The 25,947-nt window shown below is 37.6% G+C and overlaps 1 protein-coding gene across 1 annotated transcript in view; it reads left to right on the top strand.

Annotated features, from left to right (window-relative positions):
- Positions 1 to 24,157, top strand: part of si:ch211-221n20.8 (neurogenic locus notch homolog protein 1) — a 34,361-nt gene extending 10,204 nt beyond the window's left edge. Inside the window, exons 8-22 of the mRNA XM_014215930.2 lie at positions 16,350 to 16,472; positions 16,640 to 16,762; positions 16,913 to 17,035; positions 17,727 to 17,849; positions 18,139 to 18,261; positions 18,592 to 18,717; positions 19,014 to 19,142; positions 19,682 to 19,774; positions 20,508 to 20,603; positions 20,924 to 21,019; positions 22,729 to 22,824; positions 22,924 to 23,025; positions 23,175 to 23,280; positions 23,423 to 23,539; positions 23,735 to 24,157. Of these exons, the coding sequence (XP_014071405.2) occupies positions 16,350 to 16,472; positions 16,640 to 16,762; positions 16,913 to 17,035; positions 17,727 to 17,849; positions 18,139 to 18,261; positions 18,592 to 18,717; positions 19,014 to 19,142; positions 19,682 to 19,774; positions 20,508 to 20,603; positions 20,924 to 21,019; positions 22,729 to 22,824; positions 22,924 to 23,025; positions 23,175 to 23,280; positions 23,423 to 23,539; positions 23,735 to 23,813 (1,655 nt within the window). The 3' untranslated portion in view covers positions 23,814 to 24,157. The remainder of the gene's footprint in view (positions 1 to 16,349; positions 16,473 to 16,639; positions 16,763 to 16,912; positions 17,036 to 17,726; positions 17,850 to 18,138; positions 18,262 to 18,591; positions 18,718 to 19,013; positions 19,143 to 19,681; positions 19,775 to 20,507; positions 20,604 to 20,923; positions 21,020 to 22,728; positions 22,825 to 22,923; positions 23,026 to 23,174; positions 23,281 to 23,422; positions 23,540 to 23,734) is intronic.
- The last annotated feature ends 1,790 nt before the right edge of the window (positions 24,158 to 25,947 follow it).

Raw genomic sequence — 25,947 nt, 5'->3', positions numbered from 1 at the left:
ACCACATTATACCATCAGCTAGTTGTTACTGTTATAATACCACATGATACCATCAGTTAGTTAATACTGTTATAATACCACTAGATACCATCAGTTAGTTGTTACTGTTATAATACCACATGATACCATCAGTTAGGTAATACTGTTATAATACCACATGATACCATCAGTTAGGTAATACTGTTATAATACCACATGATACCATCAGTTAGTTGTTACTGTTATAATACCACATTATACCATCAGCTAGTTGTTACTGTTATAATACCACATGATACCATCAGTTAGGTAATACTGTTATAATACCACATGATACCATCAGTTAGGTAATACTGTTATAATTCCACATGATACCATCAGTTAGGTAATACTGTTATAATACCACATGATACCATCAGTTAGTTGTTACTGTTATAATACCACATGATATCATCAGTTAGTTGTTACTGTTATAATACCACATGATACCATCAGTTAGGTAATACTGTTATAATACCACATGATATCATCAGTTAGTTGTTACTGTTATGATACCACATGATACCATCAGCTAGTTGTTACTGTTATAATACCACATGATACCATCAGTTAGTTGTTACTGTTATAATACCAAATCATACCATCAGTTAGTTGTTACTGTTATAATACCACATGATATCATCAGTTAGTTGTTACTGTTATAATACCACATGATATCATCAGTTAGTTGTTACTGTTATAATACCACATGATACCATCAGCTAGTTGTTACTGTTATAATACCACATGATACCATCAGCTAGTTGTTACTGTTATAATACCACATGATACCATCAGTTAGTTGTTACTGTTATAATACCACATGATACCATCAGTTAGGTAATACTGTTATAATACCACATGATACCATCAGTTAGGTAATACTGTTATAATACCACATGATACCATCAGTTAGTTGTTACTGTTATAATACCACATTATACCATCAGCTAGTTGTTACTGTTATAATACCACATGATACCATCAGTTAGGTAATACTGTTATAATACCACATGATACCATCAGTTAGGTAATACTGTTATAATTCCACATGATACCATCAGTTAGGTAATACTGTTATAATACCACATGATACCATCAGTTAGTTGTTACTGTTATAATACCACATGATATCATCAGTTAGTTGTTACTGTTATAATACCACATGATACCATCAGTTAGGTAATACTGTTATAATACCACATGATATCATCAGTTAGTTGTTACTGTTATGATACCACATGATACCATCAGCTAGTTGTTACTGTTATAATACCACATGATACCATCAGTTAGTTGTTACTGTTATGATACCACATGATACCATCAGTTAGTTGTTACTGTTATAATACCACATGATATCATCAGTTAGGTAATACTGTTATAATACCACATGATACCATCAGTTAGGTAATACTGTTATAATACCACATGATACCATCAGTTAGGTAATACTGTTATAATACCACATGATACCATCAGTTAGTTGTTACTGTTATAATACCACATGATATCATCAGTTAGTTGTTACTGTTATAATACCATATGATACCATCAGTTAGTTGTTACTGTTATAATACCAAATCATACCATCAGTTAGTTGTTACTGTTATAATACCACATGATACCATCAGCTAGTTGTTACTGTTATAATACCACATGATATCATCAGTTAGTTGTTACTGTTATAATACTACATGATACCATCAGTTAGGTAATACTGTTATAATACTACATGATACCATCAGTTAGGTAATACTGTTATAATACTACATGATACCATCAGTTAGGTGATACTGTTATAATACCACATGATACCATCAGTTAGGTAATACTGTTATAATACCACATGATACCATCAGTTAGGTAATACTGTTATAATACCACATGATACCATCAGTTAGGTAATACTGTTATAATACCACATGATATCATCAGTTAGTTGTTACTGTTATAATACTACATGATACCATCAGTTAGGTAATACTGTTACAATACCACATGATACCATCAGTTAGTTGTTACTGTTATAATACCACATGATACCATCAGCTAGTTGTTACTGTTATAATACTACATGATATCATCAGTTAGTTGTTACTGTTATAATACTACATGATACCATCAGTTAGTTGTTACTGTTATAATACCACATGATATCATCAGTTAGTTGTTACTGTTATAATACCACATGATACCATCAGCTAGTTGTTACTGTTATAATACCACATGATACCATCAGTTAGGTAATACTGTTATAATACCACATGATACCATCAGTTAGGTAATACTGTTATAATACCACATGATACCATCAGTTAGTTGTTACTGTTATAATACCACATGATATCATCAGTTAGTTGTTACTGTTATAATACCACATTATACCATCAGTTAGTTGTTACAGTTATAATACCACATTATACCATCAGTTAGGTAATACTGTTATAATACCACATGATACCATCAGTTAGGTAATACTGTTATAATACCACATGATACCATCAGTTAGTTGTTACTGTTATAATACCACATGGTACCATCAGTTAGTTGTTACTGTTATAATACCACATGATATCATCAGTTAGTTGTTACTGTTATAATACCACATGATACCATCAGTTAATTGTTACTGTTATAATACTACATGATACCATCAGTTAGGTAATACTGTTATAATACCACATGATACCATCAGTTTGTTGTTACTGTTATAATACCACATGATACCATCAGCTAGTTGTTACTGTTATAATACCACATGATACCATCAGTTAGGTAATACTGTTATAATACCACATGATACCATCAGCTAGTTGTTACTGTTATAATACCACATGATACCATCAGTTAGGTAATACTGTTATAATACCACTAGATACCATCAGTTAGGTAATACTGTTATAATACCACATGATACCATCAGTTAGGTAATACTGTTATAATACCACATGATACCATCAGTTAGTTGTTATAATACCACATGATACCATCAGTTAGGTAATACTGTTATAATACCACATGATACCATCAGTTAGTTGTTCCTGTTATAATACCACATGATATCATCAGTTAGTTGTTACTGTTATAATACCACATGATACCATCAGCTAGGTAATACTGTTATAATACCACATGATACCATCAGTTAGGTAATACTGTTATAATACCACATGATATCATCAGTCAGTTGTTACTGTTATAATACTACATGATACCATCAGTTAGGTAATACTGTTACAATACCACATGATATCATCAGTTAGTTGTTACTGTTATAATACTACATGATACCATCAGTTAGGTAATACTGTTATAATACCACATGATATCATCAGTTAGTTGTTACTGTTATAATACCACATGATATCATCAGTTAGTTGTTACTGTTATAATACCACATGATACCATCAGCTAGTTGTTACTGTTACAATACCACATGATACCATCAGTTAGGTAATACTGTTATAATACCACATGATACCATCAGTTAGTTGTTACTGTTATAATACCACATGATATCATCAGTTAGTTGTTACTGTTATAATACCACATGATACCATCAGTTAGTTGTTACTGTTATAATACCACATTATACCATCAGTTAGTTGTTATAATACCACATGATACCATCAGTTAGGTAATACTGTTATAATACCACATGATACCATCAGCTAGTTGTTACTGTTATAATACCACATGATACCATCAGTTAGGTAATACTGTTATAATACCACATGATACCATCAGCTAGTTGTTACTGTTATAATACCACATGATACCATCAGTTAGGTAATACTGTTATAATACCACATGATAGCATCAGTTAGTTGTTACTGTTATAATACCACATGATACCATCAGTTAGGTAATACTGTTATAATACCACATGATACCATCAGTTAGTTGTTACTGTTATAATACCACATAATATCATCAGTTAGTTGTTACTGTTATAATACCACATGATACCATCAGCTAGTTGTTACTGTTATAATACCACATGATACCATCAGCTAGTTGTTACTGTTATAATACCACATGATACCATCAGTTAGGTAATACTGTTATAATACCACATGATACCATCAGCTAGTTGTTACTGTTATAATACCACATGATACCATCAGCTAGTTGTTACTGTTATAATACCACATGATATCATCAGTCAGTTGTTACTGTTATAATACCACATGATACCATCAGCTAGGTAATACTGTTATAATACCACATGATACCATCAGTTAGGTAATACTGTTATAATACCACATGATATCATCAGTTAGTTGTTACTGTTATAATACTACATGATACCATCAGTTAGGTAATACTGTTACAATACCACATGATATCATCAGCTAGGTAATACTGTTATAATACCACATGATACCATCAGTTAGGTAATACTGTTATAATACCACATGATATCATCAGTCAGTTGTTACTGTTATAATACTACATGATACCATCAGTTAGGTAATACTGTTATAATACCACATGATACCATCAGTTAGGTAATACTGTTATAATACCACATGATACCATCAGTTAGTTGTTATAATACCACATGATACCATCAGTTAGGTAATACTGTTATAATACCACATGATACCATCAGTTAGTTGTTCCTGTTATAATACCACATGATATCATCAGTTAGTTGTTACTGTTATAATACCACATGATACCATCAGCTAGGTAATACTGTTATAATACCACATGATACCATCAGTTAGGTAATACTGTTATAATACCACATGATATCATCAGTCAGTTGTTACTGTTATAATACTACATGATACCATCAGTTAGGTAATACTGTTACAATACCACATGATATCATCAGTTAGTTGTTACTGTTATAATACTACATGATACCATCAGTTAGGTAATACTGTTATAATACCACATGATATCATCAGTTAGTTGTTACTGTTATAATACCACATGATATCATCAGTTAGTTGTTACTGTTATAATACCACATGATACCATCAGCTAGTTGTTACTGTTACAATACCACATGATACCATCAGTTAGGTAATACTGTTATAATACCACATGATACCATCAGTTAGTTGTTACTGTTATAATACCACATGATATCATCAGTTAGTTGTTACTGTTATAATACCACATGATACCATCAGTTAGTTGTTACTGTTATAATACCACATTATACCATCAGTTAGTTGTTATAATACCACATGATACCATCAGTTAGGTAATACTGTTATAATACCACATGATACCATCAGCTAGTTGTTACTGTTATAATACCACATGATACCATCAGTTAGGTAATACTGTTATAATACCACATGATACCATCAGCTAGTTGTTACTGTTATAATACCACATGATACCATCAGTTAGGTAATACTGTTATAATACCACATGATAGCATCAGTTAGTTGTTACTGTTATAATACCACATGATACCATCAGTTAGGTAATACTGTTATAATACCACATGATACCATCAGTTAGTTGTTACTGTTATAATACCACATAATATCATCAGTTAGTTGTTACTGTTATAATACCACATGATACCATCAGCTAGTTGTTACTGTTATAATACCACATGATACCATCAGCTAGTTGTTACTGTTATAATACCACATGATACCATCAGTTAGGTAATACTGTTATAATACCACATGATACCATCAGCTAGTTGTTACTGTTATAATACCACATGATACCATCAGCTAGTTGTTACTGTTATAATACCACATGATATCATCAGTCAGTTGTTACTGTTATAATACCACATGATACCATCAGCTAGGTAATACTGTTATAATACCACATGATACCATCAGTTAGGTAATACTGTTATAATACCACATGATATCATCAGTTAGTTGTTACTGTTATAATACTACATGATACCATCAGTTAGGTAATACTGTTACAATACCACATGATATCATCAGTTAGTTGTTACTGTTATAATACTACATGATACCATCAGTTAGGTAATACTGTTATAATACCACATGATATCATCAGTTAGTTGTTACTGTTATAATACCACATGATATCATCAGTTAGTTGTTACTGTTATAATACCACATGATACCATCAGCTAGTTGTTACTGTTACAATACCACATGATACCATCAGTTAGGTAATACTGTTATAATACCACATGATACCATCAGTTAGTTGTTACTGTTATAATACCACATTATACCATCAGTTAGTTGTTACAGTTATAATACCACATGATACCATCAGTTAGGTAATACTGTTATAATACCACATGATACCATCAGCTAGTTGTTACTGTTATAATACCACATGATACCATCAGTTAGGTAATACTTTTATAATACCACATGATACCATCAGCTAGTTGTTACTGTTATAATACCACATGATACCATCAGTTAGGTAATACTGTTATAATACCACATGATACCATCAGCTAGTTGTTACTGTTATAATACCACATGATACCATCAGCTAGTTGTTACTGTTATAATACTACATGATACCATCAGTTAGTTGTTACTGTTATAATACCACATGATACCATCAGTTAGGTAATACTGTTATAATACCACATGATACCATCAGTTAGGTAATACTGTTATAATACGACATGATACCATCAGTTAGGTAATACTGTTATAATACCACATGATACCATCAGTTAGGTAATACTGTTATAATACCACATGATACCATCAGTTAGGTAATACTGTTATAATACCACATGATACCATCAGTTAGGTAATACTGTTATAATACCACATGATACCATCAGTTAGGTAATACTGTTATAATACCACATGATACCATCAGTTAGGTAATACTGTTATAATTCCACATGATACCATCAGTTAGGTAATACTGTTATAATACCACATGATACCATCAGTTAGGTAATACTGTTATAATACCACATGATACCATCAGTTAGTTGTTACTGTTATAATACCACATGATATCATCAGTTAGTTGTTACTGTTATAATACCACATGATACCATCAGTTAGGTAATACTGTTATAATACCACATGATACCATCAGTTAGTTGTTACTGTTACAATACCACATGATATCATCAGTTAGTTGTTACTGTTATAATACCACATTATACCATCAGCTAGTTGTTACTGTTATAATACCACATGATACCATCAGTTAGGTAATACTGTTATAATACCACATGATACCATCAGTTAGGTAATACTGTTATAATACCACATTATACCATCAGCTAGTTGTTACTGTTATAATACCACATGATACCATCAGTTAGTTAATACTGTTATAATACCACTAGATACCATCAGTTAGTTGTTACTGTTATAATACCACATGATACCATCAGTTAGGTAATACTGTTATAATACCACATGATACCATCAGTTAGGTAATACTGTTATAATACCACATGATACCATCAGTTAGTTGTTACTGTTATAATACCACATTATACCATCAGCTAGTTGTTACTGTTATAATACCACATGATACCATCAGTTAGGTAATACTGTTATAATACCACATGATACCATCAGCTAGTTGTTACTGTTATAATACCACATGATACCATCAGCTAGTTGTTACTGTTATAATACCACATGATATCATCAGTCAGTTGTTACTGTTATAATACCACATGATACCATCAGCTAGGTAATACTGTTATAATACCACATGATACCATCAGTTAGGTAATACTGTTATAATACCACATGATATCATCAGTTAGTTGTTACTGTTATAATACTACATGATACCATCAGTTAGGTAATACTGTTACAATACCACATGATATCATCAGTTAGTTGTTACTGTTATAATACTACATGATACCATCAGTTAGGTAATACTGTTATAATACCACATGATATCATCAGTTAGTTGTTACTGTTATAATACCACATGATATCATCAGTTAGTTGTTACTGTTATAATACCACATGATACCATCAGCTAGTTGTTACTGTTACAATACCACATGATACCATCAGTTAGGTAATACTGTTATAATACCACATGATACCATCAGTTAGTTGTTACTGTTATAATACCACATTATACCATCAGTTAGTTGTTACAGTTATAATACCACATGATACCATCAGTTAGGTAATACTGTTATAATACCACATGATACCATCAGCTAGTTGTTACTGTTATAATACCACATGATACCATCAGTTAGGTAATACTTTTATAATACCACATGATACCATCAGCTAGTTGTTACTGTTATAATACCACATGATACCATCAGTTAGGTAATACTGTTATAATACCACATGATACCATCAGCTAGTTGTTACTGTTATAATACCACATGATACCATCAGCTAGTTGTTACTGTTATAATACTACATGATACCATCAGTTAGTTGTTACTGTTATAATACCACATGATACCATCAGTTAGGTAATACTGTTATAATACCACATGATACCATCAGTTAGGTAATACTGTTATAATACGACATGATACCATCAGTTAGGTAATACTGTTATAATACCACATGATACCATCAGTTAGGTAATACTGTTATAATACCACATGATACCATCAGTTAGGTAATACTGTTATAATACCACATGATACCATCAGTTAGGTAATACTGTTATAATACCACATGATACCATCAGTTAGGTAATACTGTTATAATACCACATGATACCATCAGTTAGGTAATACTGTTATAATTCCACATGATACCATCAGTTAGGTAATACTGTTATAATACCACATGATACCATCAGTTAGGTAATACTGTTATAATACCACATGATACCATCAGTTAGTTGTTACTGTTATAATACCACATGATATCATCAGTTAGTTGTTACTGTTATAATACCACATGATACCATCAGTTAGGTAATACTGTTATAATACCACATGATACCATCAGTTAGTTGTTACTGTTACAATACCACATGATATCATCAGTTAGTTGTTACTGTTATAATACCACATTATACCATCAGCTAGTTGTTACTGTTATAATACCACATGATACCATCAGTTAGGTAATACTGTTATAATACCACATGATACCATCAGTTAGGTAATACTGTTATAATACCACATTATACCATCAGCTAGTTGTTACTGTTATAATACCACATGATACCATCAGTTAGTTAATACTGTTATAATACCACTAGATACCATCAGTTAGTTGTTACTGTTATAATACCACATGATACCATCAGTTAGGTAATACTGTTATAATACCACATGATACCATCAGTTAGGTAATACTGTTATAATACCACATGATACCATCAGTTAGTTGTTACTGTTATAATACCACATTATACCATCAGCTAGTTGTTACTGTTATAATACCACATGATACCATCAGTTAGGTAATACTGTTATAATACCACATGATACCATCAGTTAGGTAATACTGTTATAATTCCACATGATACCATCAGTTAGGTAATACTGTTATAATACCACATGATACCATCAGTTAGTTGTTACTGTTATAATACCACATGATATCATCAGTTAGTTGTTACTGTTATAATACCACATGATACCATCAGTTAGGTAATACTGTTATAATACCACATGATATCATCAGTTAGTTGTTACTGTTATGATACCACATGATACCATCAGCTAGTTGTTACTGTTATAATACCACATGATATCATCAGTTAGTTGTTACTGTTATAATACCACATGATACCATCAGTTAGTTGTTACTGTTATAATACCACATGATATCATCAGCTAGTTGTTACTGTTATAATACCACATGATACCATCAGTTAGGTAATACTGTTATAATACCACATGATACCATCAGTTAGTTGTTACTGTTATAATACCAAATCATACCATCAGTTAGTTGTTACTGTTATAATACCACATGATACCATCAGCTAGTTGTTACTGTTATAATACCACATGATATCATCAGTTAGTTGTTACTGTTATAATACTACATGATACCATCAGTTAGGTAATACTGTTATAATACTACATGATACCATCAGTTAGGTAATACTGTTATAATACTACATGATACCATCAGTTAGGTGATACTGTTATAATACCACATGATACCATCAGTTAGTTGTTACTGTTATAATACCACATGATACCATCAGTTAGTTGTTACTGTTATAATACCACATGATACCATCAGTTAGGTAATACTGTTATAATACCACATGATACCATCAGTTAGGTAATACTGTTATAATACCACATGATACCATCAGTTAGGTAATACTGTTATAATACCACATGATACCATCAGTTAGGTAATACTGTTATAATACCACATGATATCATCAGTTAGTTGTTACTGTTATAATACTACATGATACCATCAGTTAGGTAATACTGTTACAATACCACATGATATCATCAGTTAGTTGTTACTGTTATAGTACTACATGATACCATCAGTTAGTTGTTACTGTTATAATACCACATGATATCATCAGTTAGTTGTTACTGTTATAATACCACATGATACCATCAGCTAGTTGTTACTGTTATAATACCACATGATACCATCAGTTAGGTAATACTGTTATAATACCACATGATACCATCAGTTAGGTAATACTGTTATAATACCACATGATACCATCAGTTAGTTGTTACTGTTATAATACCACATGATATCATCAGTTAGTTGTTACTGTTATAATACCACATTATACCATCAGTTAGTTGTTACAGTTATAATACCACATTATACCATCAGTTAGGTAATACTGTTATAATACCACATGATACCATCAGTTAGGTAATACTGTTATAATACCACATGATACCATCAGTTAGTTGTTACTGTTATAATACCACATGGTACCATCAGTTAGTTGTTACTGTTATAATACCACATGATATCATCAGTTAGTTGTTACTGTTATAATACCACATGATACCATCAGTTAATTGTTACTGTTATAATACTACATGATACCATCAGTTAGGTAATACTGTTATAATACCACATGATACCATCAGTTAGGTAATACTGTTATAATACCACATGATACCATCAGTTTGTTGTTACTGTTATAATACCACATGATACCATCAGCTAGTTGTTACTGTTATAATACCACATGATACCATCAGTTAGGTAATACTGTTATAATACCACATGATACCATCAGCTAGTTGTTACTGTTATAATACCACATGATACCATCAGTTAGGTAATACTGTTATAATACCACTAGATACCATCAGTTAGGTAATACTGTTATAATACCACATGATACCATCAGTTAGGTAATACTGTTATAATACCACATGATACCATCAGTTAGTTGTTATAATACCACATGATACCATCAGTTAGGTAATACTGTTATAATACCACATGATACCATCAGTTAGTTGTTCCTGTTATAATACCACATGATATCATCAGTTAGTTGTTACTGTTATAATACCACATGATACCATCAGCTAGGTAATACTGTTATAATACCACATGATACCATCAGTTAGGTAATACTGTTATAATACCACATGATATCATCAGTCAGTTGTTACTGTTATAATACTACATGATACCATCAGTTAGGTAATACTGTTACAATACCACATGATATCATCAGTTAGTTGTTACTGTTATAATACTACATGATACCATCAGTTAGGTAATACTGTTATAATACCACATGATATCATCAGTTAGTTGTTACTGTTATAATACCACATGATATCATCAGTTAGTTGTTACTGTTATAATACCACATGATACCATCAGCTAGTTGTTACTGTTACAATACCACATGATACCATCAGTTAGGTAATACTGTTATAATACCACATGATACCATCAGTTAGTTGTTACTGTTATAATACCACATGATATCATCAGTTAGTTGTTACTGTTATAATACCACATGATACCATCAGTTAGTTGTTACTGTTATAATACCACATTATACCATCAGTTAGTTGTTATAATACCACATGATACCATCAGTTAGGTAATACTGTTATAATACCACATGATACCATCAGCTAGTTGTTACTGTTATAATACCACATGATACCATCAGTTAGGTAATACTGTTATAATACCACATGATACCATCAGCTAGTTGTTACTGTTATAATACCACATGATACCATCAGTTAGGTAATACTGTTATAATACCACATGATAGCATCAGTTAGTTGTTACTGTTATAATACCACATGATACCATCAGTTAGGTAATACTGTTATAATACCACATGATACCATCAGTTAGTTGTTACTGTTATAATACCACATGATATCATCAGTTAGTTGTTACTGTTATAATACCACATGATACCATCAGCTAGTTGTTACTGTTATAATACCACATGATACCATCAGCTAGTTGTTACTGTTATAATACCACATGATACCATCAGTTAGGTAATACTGTTATAATACCACATGATACCATCAGCTAGTTGTTACTGTTATAATACCACATGATACCATCAGCTAGTTGTTACTGTTATAATACCACATGATACCATCAGTTAGTTGTTACTGTTATAATACCACATGATACCATCAGCTAGTTGTTACTGTTATAATACCACATGATACCATCAGTTAGGTAATACTGTTATAATTCCACATGATACCATCAGTTAGTTGTTACTGTTATAATACCACATGATACCATCAGTTAGGTAATACTGTTATAATACCACTAGATACCATCAGTTAGGTAATACTGTTATAATACCACATTATACCATCAGTTAGGTAATACTGTTATAATACCACATGATATCATCAGTTAGTTGTTACTGTTATAATACTACATGATACCATCAGCTAGGTAATACTGTTATAATACCACTAGATACCATCAGTTAGTTGTTACTGTTATAATACCACATGATACCATCAGTTAGGTAATACTGTTATAATACCACATGATACCATCAGTTAGGTAATACTGTTATAATACCACATGATACCATCAGTTAGGTAATACTGTTATAATACCACATGATACCATCAGTTAGGTAATACTGTTATAATACCACATGATACCATCAGTTAGGTAATACTGTTATAATACCACATTATACCATCAGCTAGGTAATACTGTTATAATACCACATGATACCATCAGTTAGGTAATACTGTTATAATACCACATGATATCATCAGTTAGTTGTTACTGTTATAATACTACATGATACCATCAGTTAGGTAATACTGTTACAATACCACATGATATCATCAGTTAGTTGTTACTGTTATAATACTACATGATACCATCAGTTAGGTAATACTGTTATAATACCACATGATATCATCAGTTAGTTGTTACTGTTATAATACCACATGATATCATCAGTTAGTTGTTACTGTTATAATACCACATGATACCATCAGCTAGTTGTTACTGTTACAATACCACATGATACCATCAGTTAGGTAATACTGTTATAATACCACATGATACCATCAGTTAGTTGTTACTGTTATAATACCACATGATATCATCAGTTAGTTGTTACTGTTATAATACCACATGATACCATCAGTTAGTTGTTACTGTTATAATACCACATTATACCATCAGTTAGTTGTTACAGTTATAATACCACATGATACCATCAGTTAGGTAATACTGTTATAATACCACATGATACCATCAGCTAGTTGTTACTGTTATAATACCACATGATACCATCAGTTAGGTAATACTTTTATAATACCACATGATACCATCAGCTAGTTGTTACTGTTATAATACCACATGATACCATCAGTTAGGTAATACTGTTATAATACCACATGATACCATCAGCTAGTTGTTACTGTTATAATACCACATGATACCATCAGTTAGGTAATACTGTTATAATACCACTAGATACCATCAGTTAGGTAATACTGTTATAATACCACATGATACCATCAGCTAGTTGTTACTGTTATAATACCACATGATACCATCAGTTAGGTAATACTGTTATAATACCACTAGATACCATCAGTTAGGTAATACTGTTACAATACCACATGATACCATCAGCTAGTTGTTACTGTTATAATACCACATGATACCATCAGTTAGTTGTTACTGTTATAATACCACATGGTACCATCAGCTAGTTGTTACTGTTATAATACCACATGATATCATCAGTTAGTTGTTACTGTTATAATACCACATGATACCATCAGTTAGTTGTTACTGTTATAATACCACATTATACCATCAGTTAGGTAATACTGTTATAATACTACATGATACCATCAGTTAGGTAATACTGTTATAATACCACATGATACCATCAGCTAGTTGTTACTGTTATAATACCACATGATACCATCAGTTAGTTGTTACTGTTATAATACCACATGATACCATCAGTTAGTTGTTACTGTTATAATACCACATGATATCATCAGTTAGTTGTTACTGTTATAATACCACATGATACTGGTATGATAATGTATCACTATTGTTGTCTCTTGCTCTGCACTTGTGGTTTTGTCATGTCAGCTACGTTTGGTGGCAATGGTATCACAATGTTAAGATGACCCTGAGCCAAGTAGCCAAATTATGAAAAGAAATGATTTTAACTTTTAATATTGTAAGAATTATAAATGAATGATGCAGATACAAATGTTATAGCCTTGGGGTCCAGTAGAGTACCAAATAAGTTGTAAACAGATATAATCTGGGCACCATTAGATTGTTCAGATGTTTTGAGAGGAACCGAATGGCCATGCACAAATATGGGTGTTACTGTAATTATTGGTTACATACACTACCATTCAAAAGTTTGGGGTCACTTAGAAATGTCCTTGTTTTTGAAAGAAAAACACATTGTTTGTCAAATTGATCAGAAGTACAGTGTACACAGTGGTAATGTTGTAAATTACAATTGCAGCTGGAAACGGCAGATTTGTAGATTTTTGGGGGAATATCTACGTAGGCGTACAGAGGCCCACTATCAGCAACCTTCACTCCTGTGTTCCAATGGCACGTTGTGTTAGCTAATCCAAGATTATCATTTTAAAAGTCTAATTGAGCATTAGAAAACCCTTTTGCAATTATGTTAGCACAGCTGAAAACAGATGTTCTGATTAAAGAAGCAATAAAACTGTCATTCTTTAGTCTTGTTGAGTATCTGGAGTATCAGCATTTGTGGGTTCGATTACAGGCTCAAAATGGCCAGAAACAAAGTACTTTCTTCTGAAACTCGTCAGTCTATTCTTGTTCTGAGAAATGATGGCTATTGCATGTGAGAAATTGCAAAGAAACTGAAGATCTCGTACAACGCTGTGTACTACTCCCCTCACAGAACAGCGCAAACTGGCTCTAACCAAAATAGAAAGAGGAGTGGGAGGCCCCGGTGCACAACTGAGCAAGAGGACAAGTACATTAGAGTGTCTAGTTTGAGAAACAGACGCCTCACACGTCCTCAACTGGCAGCTTCATTAAATAGTACCCGCAAAACACCAGTCTCAATGTCAACAGTGAAGAGGCGACTCCGGGATGCTGGCCTTCTAGGCAGAGTTGCAAAGAAAAAGCCATATCTCAGACTGGCCAATAAAAAGAAAAGATTAAGATGGGCAAAAGAACACAGACACTGGACAGAGGAACTCTGCCTAGAAGGCCAGCATCCCGGTTAGGTTAGCATGTCTTGCGGGAATGATACTGTATTTGTGTCACTGTCCAAATACTTTTGGAGCTCACTGTATCGTCCTCCACTGTGCCTGTCCGTAAATACCGGGCTCGAACCAGTGATCCTCTGCTCGCAAATAAACGTGACCATCCTCCTTGAAAACATTACTAACCATTTGAGCTATACCAAAGGTAGCAATTGGATAGCTCCATCGGCGACATTTCAAGCAAGCTGTGGAGTGAGTTTACGGTACATTCTTAACTCCCTTACATTAGCGTGTTAATAGCAGACTCTGCACACAAAAAATGGGTGTGCAGTAGGTTGATAACGATATCAGCCAAATATGTTGGGTTGAAACATTTAAAACAACATTCCTAGCTAATTAGAAATGAGTAATTAAGTGAATGGACGAGATTAAAAAAGGCAAATTGGGGCTAATTTGAATGGGTGCCAACAGCAGATTCTTACGTGTGTAACCCAGTAGACCCTTCATGACTGCCCTGAAAAGCTTCAGGTTTGTGGCCCTATGGCTCACGGTTCACGCTGGATGCTTGATTTACTGGTCCTTTGGGGTCCATGCAGGACCACCCTAAAACTGACTTGTCTTCTGAGATGTAAGTATTTCTTAATTTCTTTCTCTCTCTCTCTCTCTCTCTCTCTCTCTCTCTCTCTCTCTCTCTCTCTCTCTCTCTCTCTTTTCACAGATGTGGATGAGTGTAAGGAAACTCCAGAGGTGTGTGCTGGTCAGGGTGTGTGTGAGAACACTCTTGGGAGTTATAAGTGTGTCTGCCAAAGAGGTTACCGGGGCAATGGCACATACTGTGAAGGTAAGAAGCAATGTCATTACATAACATTTCTGTGGAAAATGTATTTTAGATTTAGAGAGTTTAATAGTCACAGGGTTGCAGATGCAATTTGATGTTGATTTGTTGATAATGACTTGTGTCCCCTCTCTCCCTCCGTCCCTCTCTCTCTTTCTGTCTCTCTACTCCAGATGAGAATGAGTGTGCATCGGGGCGACACGGTTGTGATACTAATGCTCGCTGTGGGAACATCATTGGCTCCTACTTCTGCCAGTGTTACCAGGGCTTCAATGGGGATGGCTACTCTTGCTTCGGTGGGTGAGACAGAAGCAGATGGCTTGTGTGTGTGGACGTGTGTGGATGTCTATGCGTGTGTGCTCAAGGTGTTGCTGTACATACCATTGTTTTACTGTGCTCTACTACAGTGTATTATTATGGATGTCTGTTGATTGCCATGGTTACAGATGTTGATGAGTGTGCCCTGAGCAATGGTCACTGTGAGCACAACTGCACCAACGAGCCAGGAGGCTACAGCTGCCACTGTGGCACAGGCTACCAGCTAGCCCAGGACGGACACAACTGCACAGGTAAACTACAGTAATGCACTGGTAAACGACAGTACTGCACAGTAAACGACAGTACTGCGCAGTAAACTACAGTACTACACAGTAAACTACAGTACTGCACTGGTAAACTACAATACTACACAGGTTAAAGGTCCAATGCAGCTGTTTTTATCTCAATATCCAATCATATCTGGGTAACAATTAAGTACCTTACTGTGATTGTTTTCGATACTGTTTTCAATATGTAAGGCCAAAACTCCATCCCACCAAAACAGGATGAAATTTCAGGTGGTATTTTCAAACAGTTCTTACACTAAAAGGGCAATATCATAGTTTTTACAATGTGACAGTATTATTCCAACCTCATAGTGTGGAAATATATATAATACACAGGCAGATCACATTTTTCACTGCACTGGGCCTTTAACTACAATACACCACAGGTTAACTACAGTACTGCACTGGTAAACAACAGTACTGAACAGGTCGACTACAGCACTGCACAATTACTAGAGGATACTACTCCATGTACAGGTAAAGAGCATATCGCTATTAACACAGACAGACAGAATGCTCTCCTTTGTGTACTCATAATGTACTCATACTACCCTTAACATATAAAGAGCACATAGCTAGTTAACTACCTACAGTACACTACATAGCTAATGAATATGCACTAACCTGAATCTCCTCCCTGCCCTTGGTCCCCCAGACGTTGATGAGTGTGTGGTGCAGAACGGGACGTGTGAGCAGGTGTGCACCAACACGCAGGGCTCCTTCCTGTGTTCCTGCCGACCTGGCTACCAGCTTCATATTGACCGCCACAGCTGTGTAGGTCAGTAGTCAGTGGGCCACTAAGATCCGGTTCAGCCTTGTTCTGGCCCAGTTCTGCTACTGTAAAACCACCTCGGAAAAGCATAGTGTGGAGTAGGATGGTAATCTATCCAACTAGACAGTATGGTAGCAGTAAAGTAGTCAGCCTAGACTCCCTAGAGTATTGTCTTTTATCCGGGCTTACTTTCAGTTTTTGTGAAATGCACTTTTTTCAGCTTGTTATGTATCTGTTTGATGCCGCTAACACAATTTGTAAGTTGGTGTGTGTTCTCTCTGTGTGTGTGTGTTAGATATTGACGAGTGTAAGCTCCAGAACGGGGGCTGCTCCCACACCTGCACCAACACACCAGGGGGACACACGTGTGCCTGTCCCGCCCCTCTACTGCTGCACTCGGACAATACCAGCTGTGTCAGTACGTCCCCCACCTTCACCTCACCTCACTGTGTGTGTGTGAGTGTTTGTTTGAATTTATCACGGTGCTCCACAAAGAAGCCCAGACCGACAGTGTGCATGACCGCATCCTTATTTTTGACTATGTCGGTGTGGTATTGTACTCGTGTCAACTTTCCGTCAAGTGATTTCTCACAGTGCTCCACAGAGAAACTCAGACCTACATTTCCAAAAGTCGGGGTTCAACATACACGAGAGTGTGTTGTGAGTGAGTAGACCAGTTGTGTGTCTCTGCCCCTTGCGTGTCTCCTGCGTACTATGTTACGTAGGGTGTGCTTTCTCACCTGGGTAGATGTGACGTCGTGCGACTTTAGGAGAGGCGGCTGTGACCACGTGTGTACTGTACGCGCCGAGGGGCTTCTCTACTGTAGCTGCAGTGCAGGATGGGAACTGGGCAAGGACCTGAGGAGTTGCCTGGGTGAGAAAGTCTTCCTCTTATTCCTTCCCTCTATTTCTCTTTCCTCTTGCTTTTTCCCTTCAAGGTCACCTGCTTCTTGATATAAATAAAAATATTTAAAAAACAGTCCAGTCTGTGAAAATATGTATGAGACACTTCCTTTACTTTGGGGTTAAAACAACAGGCTTATATGTACAGAACACCTCCAAATATGAACTTCCATGTTTCTGTTTCTCTGCCCCTGTCTTCTCCTTCTCTGTCTGGCTTACTGTCTATCTGCTTGTCTGACACTGGGCGGTCTCTCTCCTCTGTCTCAGATGTGAATGAGTGTGGGGACTTCACTAACGGTGGTTGTGAGCAGCTGTGTCAGAACCACCCTGGTGGCTTTAACTGCAGCTGCAGGGAGGGCTATGTAGCTCGTACCGACGACCCCACCAAGTGCCAACGTGAGTCTACTGTATATCCCACTGCCGGAACTCTGAGAAGTTCTATAATGAGTAAATAAAAAGTAACTGAAAAAGCGTATGTAATGGACAAAATGACTGGTTCCTACTTATCATTCTATATTAGGCTATTATATTTGTGTAGAGGCATCTACCACGCTTATGTAGCCTAGTTGCCGCTAGTTCTGCATCGTTTAGTATTGATGTGCACTCAGCACATACACTATATTTGTTCATTTTTATTTTATTTTTTCTCCCGACGGCTCACCATTAAAACTGGTTAAAGAGGGAAATGATGCCTTTGCAGGCTGAATGGAGGATGCTTTATTTCCGAGCCGGTCCACAAGGGACACGAGTTTATTACCGGGAATGCACGTCTAACGGTAGTGCAGATCTAGCGCCCACTATCGGCTGCCGAGGCTAATGATTATGTTGCACGTGATCTAGTTTCAATCTCTTGCTCTCGACCTATATTTGTGTCTCTCTCTCTCTCTCTCTCTCTCTCTCTCTCTCTCTCTCTCTCTCTCTCTGCGCCTGTCCAGCGGTGTGTGACCCCCCATGTCAGAACTATGGAGCGTGTGTGGCCCCTCACTCTTGTGACTGTCCTGCAGGTTACCCTGGTCCTGGCTGTTCAGGTACGTGTGTATGTATGTATTGGGGCCTAAATCCACACACATATACTATAGACACATGTAGTATATGTACTGAACAAAAATATCAACGCAACATGCAACAATTCATTTCAAAGATTTTACTGAGTTACAGTTCATATAAGGAAATCAGTCAATTGAAATAAATAAATTAGGCCCTAATCTATGGATTTCACATGACTGGGTAGTGGTGTTCCATGGGTGGGCCTTGGAGGGCATAGGCACACCCAATGGGTAGCCAGGTCTAGCCAATCAGAATGAGTTATTTCCAACAAAAGGGCTTTATTACAGACATAAATACTCCTCAGCACCATTGCATGCTCCCTCAAAACTTGAGACATATGTGGCATTGTGTTGTCTGACAAAACTGCACATTTTAGAGTGGCTTTTTATTGTCCCCAGCACAAGGTGCACCTGTGTAATGATCATGCTGTTTAATCAGTTTCTTGTTATACAACACCCGTCAAGTGAATGGATTATCTTGGCAAAAGAGAAATGCTGACTGACAGGGATGAAACAAATTTGTGCACAGAATTTGAGAAAAATAAGCTTTTTGTGCATATGAAAAATGTCTGCGATTTTTATTTATTTATTTCAGCTCATGAAACATGATACGAACACTTTATATGTTGCGTTTATATTTTTGTTCAGTGTAGTAAGTGTTCTTAACATTGTGACATGACATGAATAACGTTTGTTGTGTTGTTGTGTGATTCAGCCATGTGCTCCCCGCCCTGTGCCCATGGAGGAACATGTATGCGCTGGAACATGTGTCTCTGCCCACCTGGCTGGACGGGGACTGGCTGTCACACAGGTACACTGTCCCCGTCACGCTGGCTGCATCTGGAATGGCACCCTATTCCCTGTACAGGGCTCTGGTCAAAAGTAGTGCACTATATAAGGGAATAGGGTACCATTTCAGACGTAGCCAATGTCAGTCCCCCACCCTGACACATACTGTGGCACTTTTCATCTCCCTCCATCTCTCTTCCTCCCTCCCATTCTCTCTCATCCCCCTTTCTTGTCCCCCTCTCTCTCTCTCCCTCTCGCTCTCTCTCTCTATCCCCCTCTCTCTCTCACTCTCTCTCTCTATACCCCCCCTCACTCTCTCTCTCTCTCTTTCACTCTCCCTAGCTGTGTGTGAGCTGCCCTGTGCTAACGGTGGTCGCTGTGTGGGTCCGGAGACCTGCCATTGCCCGTCGGACTACACCGGCCCTCAGTGCCTCTCACGTAAGTAGACTAACAAACTACCTGAATGCATCCAGCACACCAACCACACTGGACACATGAGTGCCATTTTATGGGGCGCTGTTGGTGTCCAATGTTCCGTCTTGTTTTTTTTCGGCACATAGCACATTTCAGGTCCGCTGAGCGCAGACTTGAACATTGAAAATTCTGTGCAACTTCCAGCGTGCGTTTACTGTGAACACTGAGGCTGTACCCGCTTTAAGTTACAGCTTCAGACAGTGGTCAAGTAGGCTACTGTGGCTATTTGATCATAATGTAGGTCTACCAGAGTGTCCTACCATCAAAAGCAATGGAGAAAATGCATCCCATAACATTTTAACATGGAAATAGCTGTTCTATCATTCAGCCTACAGTAGCAGAAAATGTGTGGTGTTCAATGTAGGTTCTACATTCTATGAGACTTTTGAAAAAAACATGCAGGGCTTGACATTAACCTGTTTATCCACTTGTCCTTCAGACAAGGAGGTGACTGAAAATATTGTGTTGTTTGATGCAAGAAACTACTACAAAATAAAATGCATTATTATTCCAATACCATTATTACAGAGAATCAGACAAATGATGATACCCTCTGCCTATTGGCTACTTAGCTTATTCAAGATCGTATCAAAATACAACACTGCCCCCAACACAGTCCTCTTCAAATTGAATGGCACAGATCCATATATGGCAATGGTCTATTTGCATATATGCCTACTTCAGCTCTGATTGGTTATGCTGCACTGGTCTGTGTAGAGTAGGGGCTGAGTTTTACCTCCCGAGTGGCACAGCGGTCTAAGGCACTGCATCGCAGTGCTTGAGGCGTCACACAGACCCGGGTTTGATCTTAGGCTGTGTCACAGCCGGTCGCGACCGGGAGACCCATGAGGTGGCGCACAATTTGCCCAGCCTGTCTGTATGTCGTCCAGATAAGGGAAAGGTTTGGCTGGCCGGGATGTCCTCGTCCCATCGCACTCTAGCAACTCCTTGTGGCGGGCCAGGCGCATACGCGCTGACTTCGATCGCCAGTTGTACGTTGTTTCCTCCGACACGTTGGTGCGGCTGGCTTCCAGATTAAGCGAGCAGTGTGTCAAGAAGCAGTGCGGCTTGGCAGGGTCGTGTTTCAGAGGAAGCATGGCTCTCGACCTTCGCTTCTCTCGAGTCCGTACGGGAGTTGCAGGGATGGGACAAGACTGTAACTACCAATTGGGGAGAAAAGGGGGTGAAAAGTACAAAAACGAAAATAGGGGCTGAGTTGTTAGTGTCAAGGCAATAGCATCCCACTCCGATGCCGTCTGCCTACAACAAAAGTACTTACATAGTTCGTTTTGCATACTAAGTCTTGCATAGTTTGTTTTGTTTCGGGTATATTGTATTGAAAGTGGCTAATATTGTGTTGAAACGTTGGTAGTGTTAACTAAGAGGGAGAACTCTTGAAAGTTGAGTGAAGTTCAGTCTTGTGCTTCTCTGTGCAGTTTAGAGGGAACATTGTTTGTAACGTGCTATATTTTGTTAAAAAAAATTCCGTGCCACAAATATACAGTATAATAATATAATAATAATATGCCATTTAGCAGACGCTTTTATCCAAAGCTACTTACAGTCACACATTTTACATATATATGTGTGTGACGTGTGTGTGTGTGTGTGTGTGTGTGTGTGTGTGTGTGTGTGTGTGTGTGTGTGTGTGTGTGTGTGTGTGTGTGTTCTAGCTCTGTGCACACCAGCCTGTCAGAACGGAGGGAGGTGTGTAGATGTCAACAAATGCACGTGTGTCGGAGGGTGGCAAGGCGCTCGCTGCCAGATAGGTAAATAAGATAAGGATATGCTTCCCTCTAGTGGTGATAGTACTGTATCTCAGTACTACAATGTGAAGGCATCACTCACTGTGTGTGTTTTCCACCCAGAGCCTGTGCAGTGCCAAAAGCCCTGTAAAAATGGTGGCGTGTGTGTGGGCCTCAACAGATGTCGTTGTGCCAGTGACTTTACTGGGAGTCTCTGTGAGACAGGTGAGTGTGTGTGTAAGTGTGTGCACGTGCGTGCACATGCCTGCGTGTGAAAGACAGACAGGGATGTGTGTGTTAATGTGCTTGTACAGTATGACGCAGGTGACTCTGCGTGAGAATAATACATCTAGATGTGTGTGTTGTGTCTGTAGCGGTGACCACCCCCTGTGTGCCCCCTTGTCAACACGGTGCCACCTGTAGTCCTCACAACAAGTGCACCTGTCCAGAGGGCACGGCCGGGATCCGCTGTGAGAGGCTGTGAGTACCAACCAGCCAACCCAGCACCAACAAGCTGCACGGCATTCCTTATTTGTCGGCAGTGTAGTGCGCAGCGCTGCAGCACGCCTTTGAATGAATCCCGGCCTGAGTTTTTCTCTGTTTGTTTGTGTGTGTTGATCAGGACGTGTCCTGTGGTCACTACTGTGGTCAGTATGGCCCGTGCCGTCAGGAAGGGTGTGAGGGAGAGTTACGTTGACCGCTGTGGACCCCTGGGAGTTCAGCTCTGCACCAAGTACAGGTGACAGATCTCACACACGTAGACACATGGACACATGCACGCACGCTCGCTCGCTCACTCGCTCACTCACTCACTCACTCACTCACTCACTCACTCACTCACTCACTCCTTTATATAACACACAACCAAACCATCACTCAGACATACTGCACTATACACACTATCCCTCAGTCTGACTGTTCTCTGTGGTTGCAGGATCAACCAGGCGCGTGTGTATCTGCAAGCTTACAGGGTGGGCTATAGGGTCCAATGTCCCGAGAAGAATGGGAGATGAACTGTTGCCCTGGTTACCAAGACCCCACATCCCCTGGGAAGCTCCACACACATGGTCTCTGTGAATGGTAAAAAAAGACACTTGTGATAAGAGGCTATTTGATTCACAACTCAATAGGAAAATCAACCAATAGAGGTCATACTCATGAGCTGACCCCAAACATTGACCAAACGAGCCAACACCGGACATGTCTCAAATTTCCTCAGTGTCTGCACTGTAGTTTATGCAATATCCCAAACCTCTTTTCCATGAGCTATGTCCTCGAAATGGAACATTTTCATTTTTATATGTTGTTTTTAATGCTCCTGTATGGCAGCTGGACGTTAGTAAAACATTTAGTTGGATTATTGCCTTTGGATTATTCTTATTATTGGATTATTGAGATATACAATACTGCTTCTTTTTCTTTATTCTTCCGAAGCTTAAAAAAGTTTCTAGCACAAGACACGGTAACAGTAAAATACAAAGAAGTAACTTTTTTTAATGCTAAGAGAAACAGAGGCATTACAGCCATGGCTTTAATACATGATCAATCCAGAAGAAACAATCAAAATCAACTATCAATAGAGGTTTTTATTATTTTCTGGTCAGGTCAAAGGGTTTTTCTGGAAAGGCGGGTGGGAGGAGGCGAGATCAGGTGGGAACATGTTAGCCTGAACAACAGACACAACTCGGCCAAGGTAACCTGTCTAAATGACTAGCGCTCACAGCTGTAGCCATGAAAAGCTTTGAAAGGCTGGTCATGGCTCACAACAACACCATAATCCCAGACACGCTGGACCCACTCCAATTCGCATACCGCCCCAACAGATCCACAGACGACGTAATCTCTATTGCACTCTACACTGCCCTCTCCCACCTGGACAGGAGGAACACCTACAGTATGTAAGAATGCTGTTCATTGACTACAGCTCAGTGTTCAACACCATAGTGCCCTCCAAGCTCTTCACTAAACTCAGGACCCTGGGATTGAACACCTCCCTCTGCAACTGGATCCTGGACTTCCTGACGGGGCGCCCCCAGGCGCTGAGGGTATGCAACAACACCTCCGTCACGCTGACCCTCAACACGGGGGCATCTCAGGAGTGTGTGCTTAGTCCTCTCCTGTACTCTCTGTTCACCCACGACGTGCTGACGACACGACGGTGTTAGGCCAGATCACCGACGACGATGAGACCGCCTATAGAGAGGTCAATGACCTGGCAGTGTGGTGCCAGGACAACAATATCTCCCTAACTGTCAGCAAGACAAAGGAGCTGATCGTGGACTACAGGAAACGGAGGGCCGAGCATGCCCCCATCCACATTGACAAGACTGTTGTGGAGCGGGTCGAGAGCTTCAAGTTCCTCGGGTGTCCACATCACTAAGGAATGAACATGGTCCACACGCACAGCTGCAACCTGGCAATGTTCTGGTCTGAAATGTTCATTCTTAACCAGGCTTTTTTAAGCACTCTGGTCGAAAAGGAAAGTTCCATCGGGCTGACACGCTCTTCTGACCTCACTCGTGGCATGGCTACTTACTGTGCGAAGGATATGATTGCAAGTTATCTCCTATAACTCCTAAAATCACATTCCTAACAAAAATAATGTCATTTTTTTACAACGTATTGGATGGAAACTTGACTGATAAAGGGGATATACTTTCCAAGTTACAGTATTTCATCCATACAATTTTTATGACATCACAAAATAAAAACCAATATATAGCTCCCAACTGACCACTCCCCACATTCTTATGTTAGAATTATTGTTCCAGTATTCACGTTTGACTATGTTAGAGTTTCGGCGGGAAAATGTCTGTTAACAAAGAACATTCCTTGGGTTAAATATGGGAGGGGGAAAGAAAGTCTCCTTCTCCTGTAATTTCCATCAAGGTGTGAACTGTTGACCATCCAGAACCCCCCCGTGGGCGAGAGTGAGAGAGAGAGTGAGACCTGGTTACTGTCACCCCTGCCAGTCTGATCTGACCCATTCTGAACCTCACAGGACAGTCATGACATCATATGCATCATGCGACTCTAATGATGATTTGAAAAAAGTCGCTTGAAAGGCATGAGCTCTGCTTTGTTATTTGTGCAGGCTGCACACACTTCATTAGTCTCTCATTCACAATTTGACAAGCACTTGATAAT

The sequence above is a fragment of the Salmo salar genome, chromosome ssa10 (assembly GCF_905237065.1).
Source record: "Salmo salar chromosome ssa10, Ssal_v3.1, whole genome shotgun sequence".
Taxonomy (NCBI): Eukaryota; Metazoa; Chordata; class Actinopteri; order Salmoniformes; family Salmonidae; genus Salmo; species Salmo salar.
Note: the sequence above shows the minus strand (reverse complement) of the source record. Positions and strands in the feature narration are given on the sequence as shown.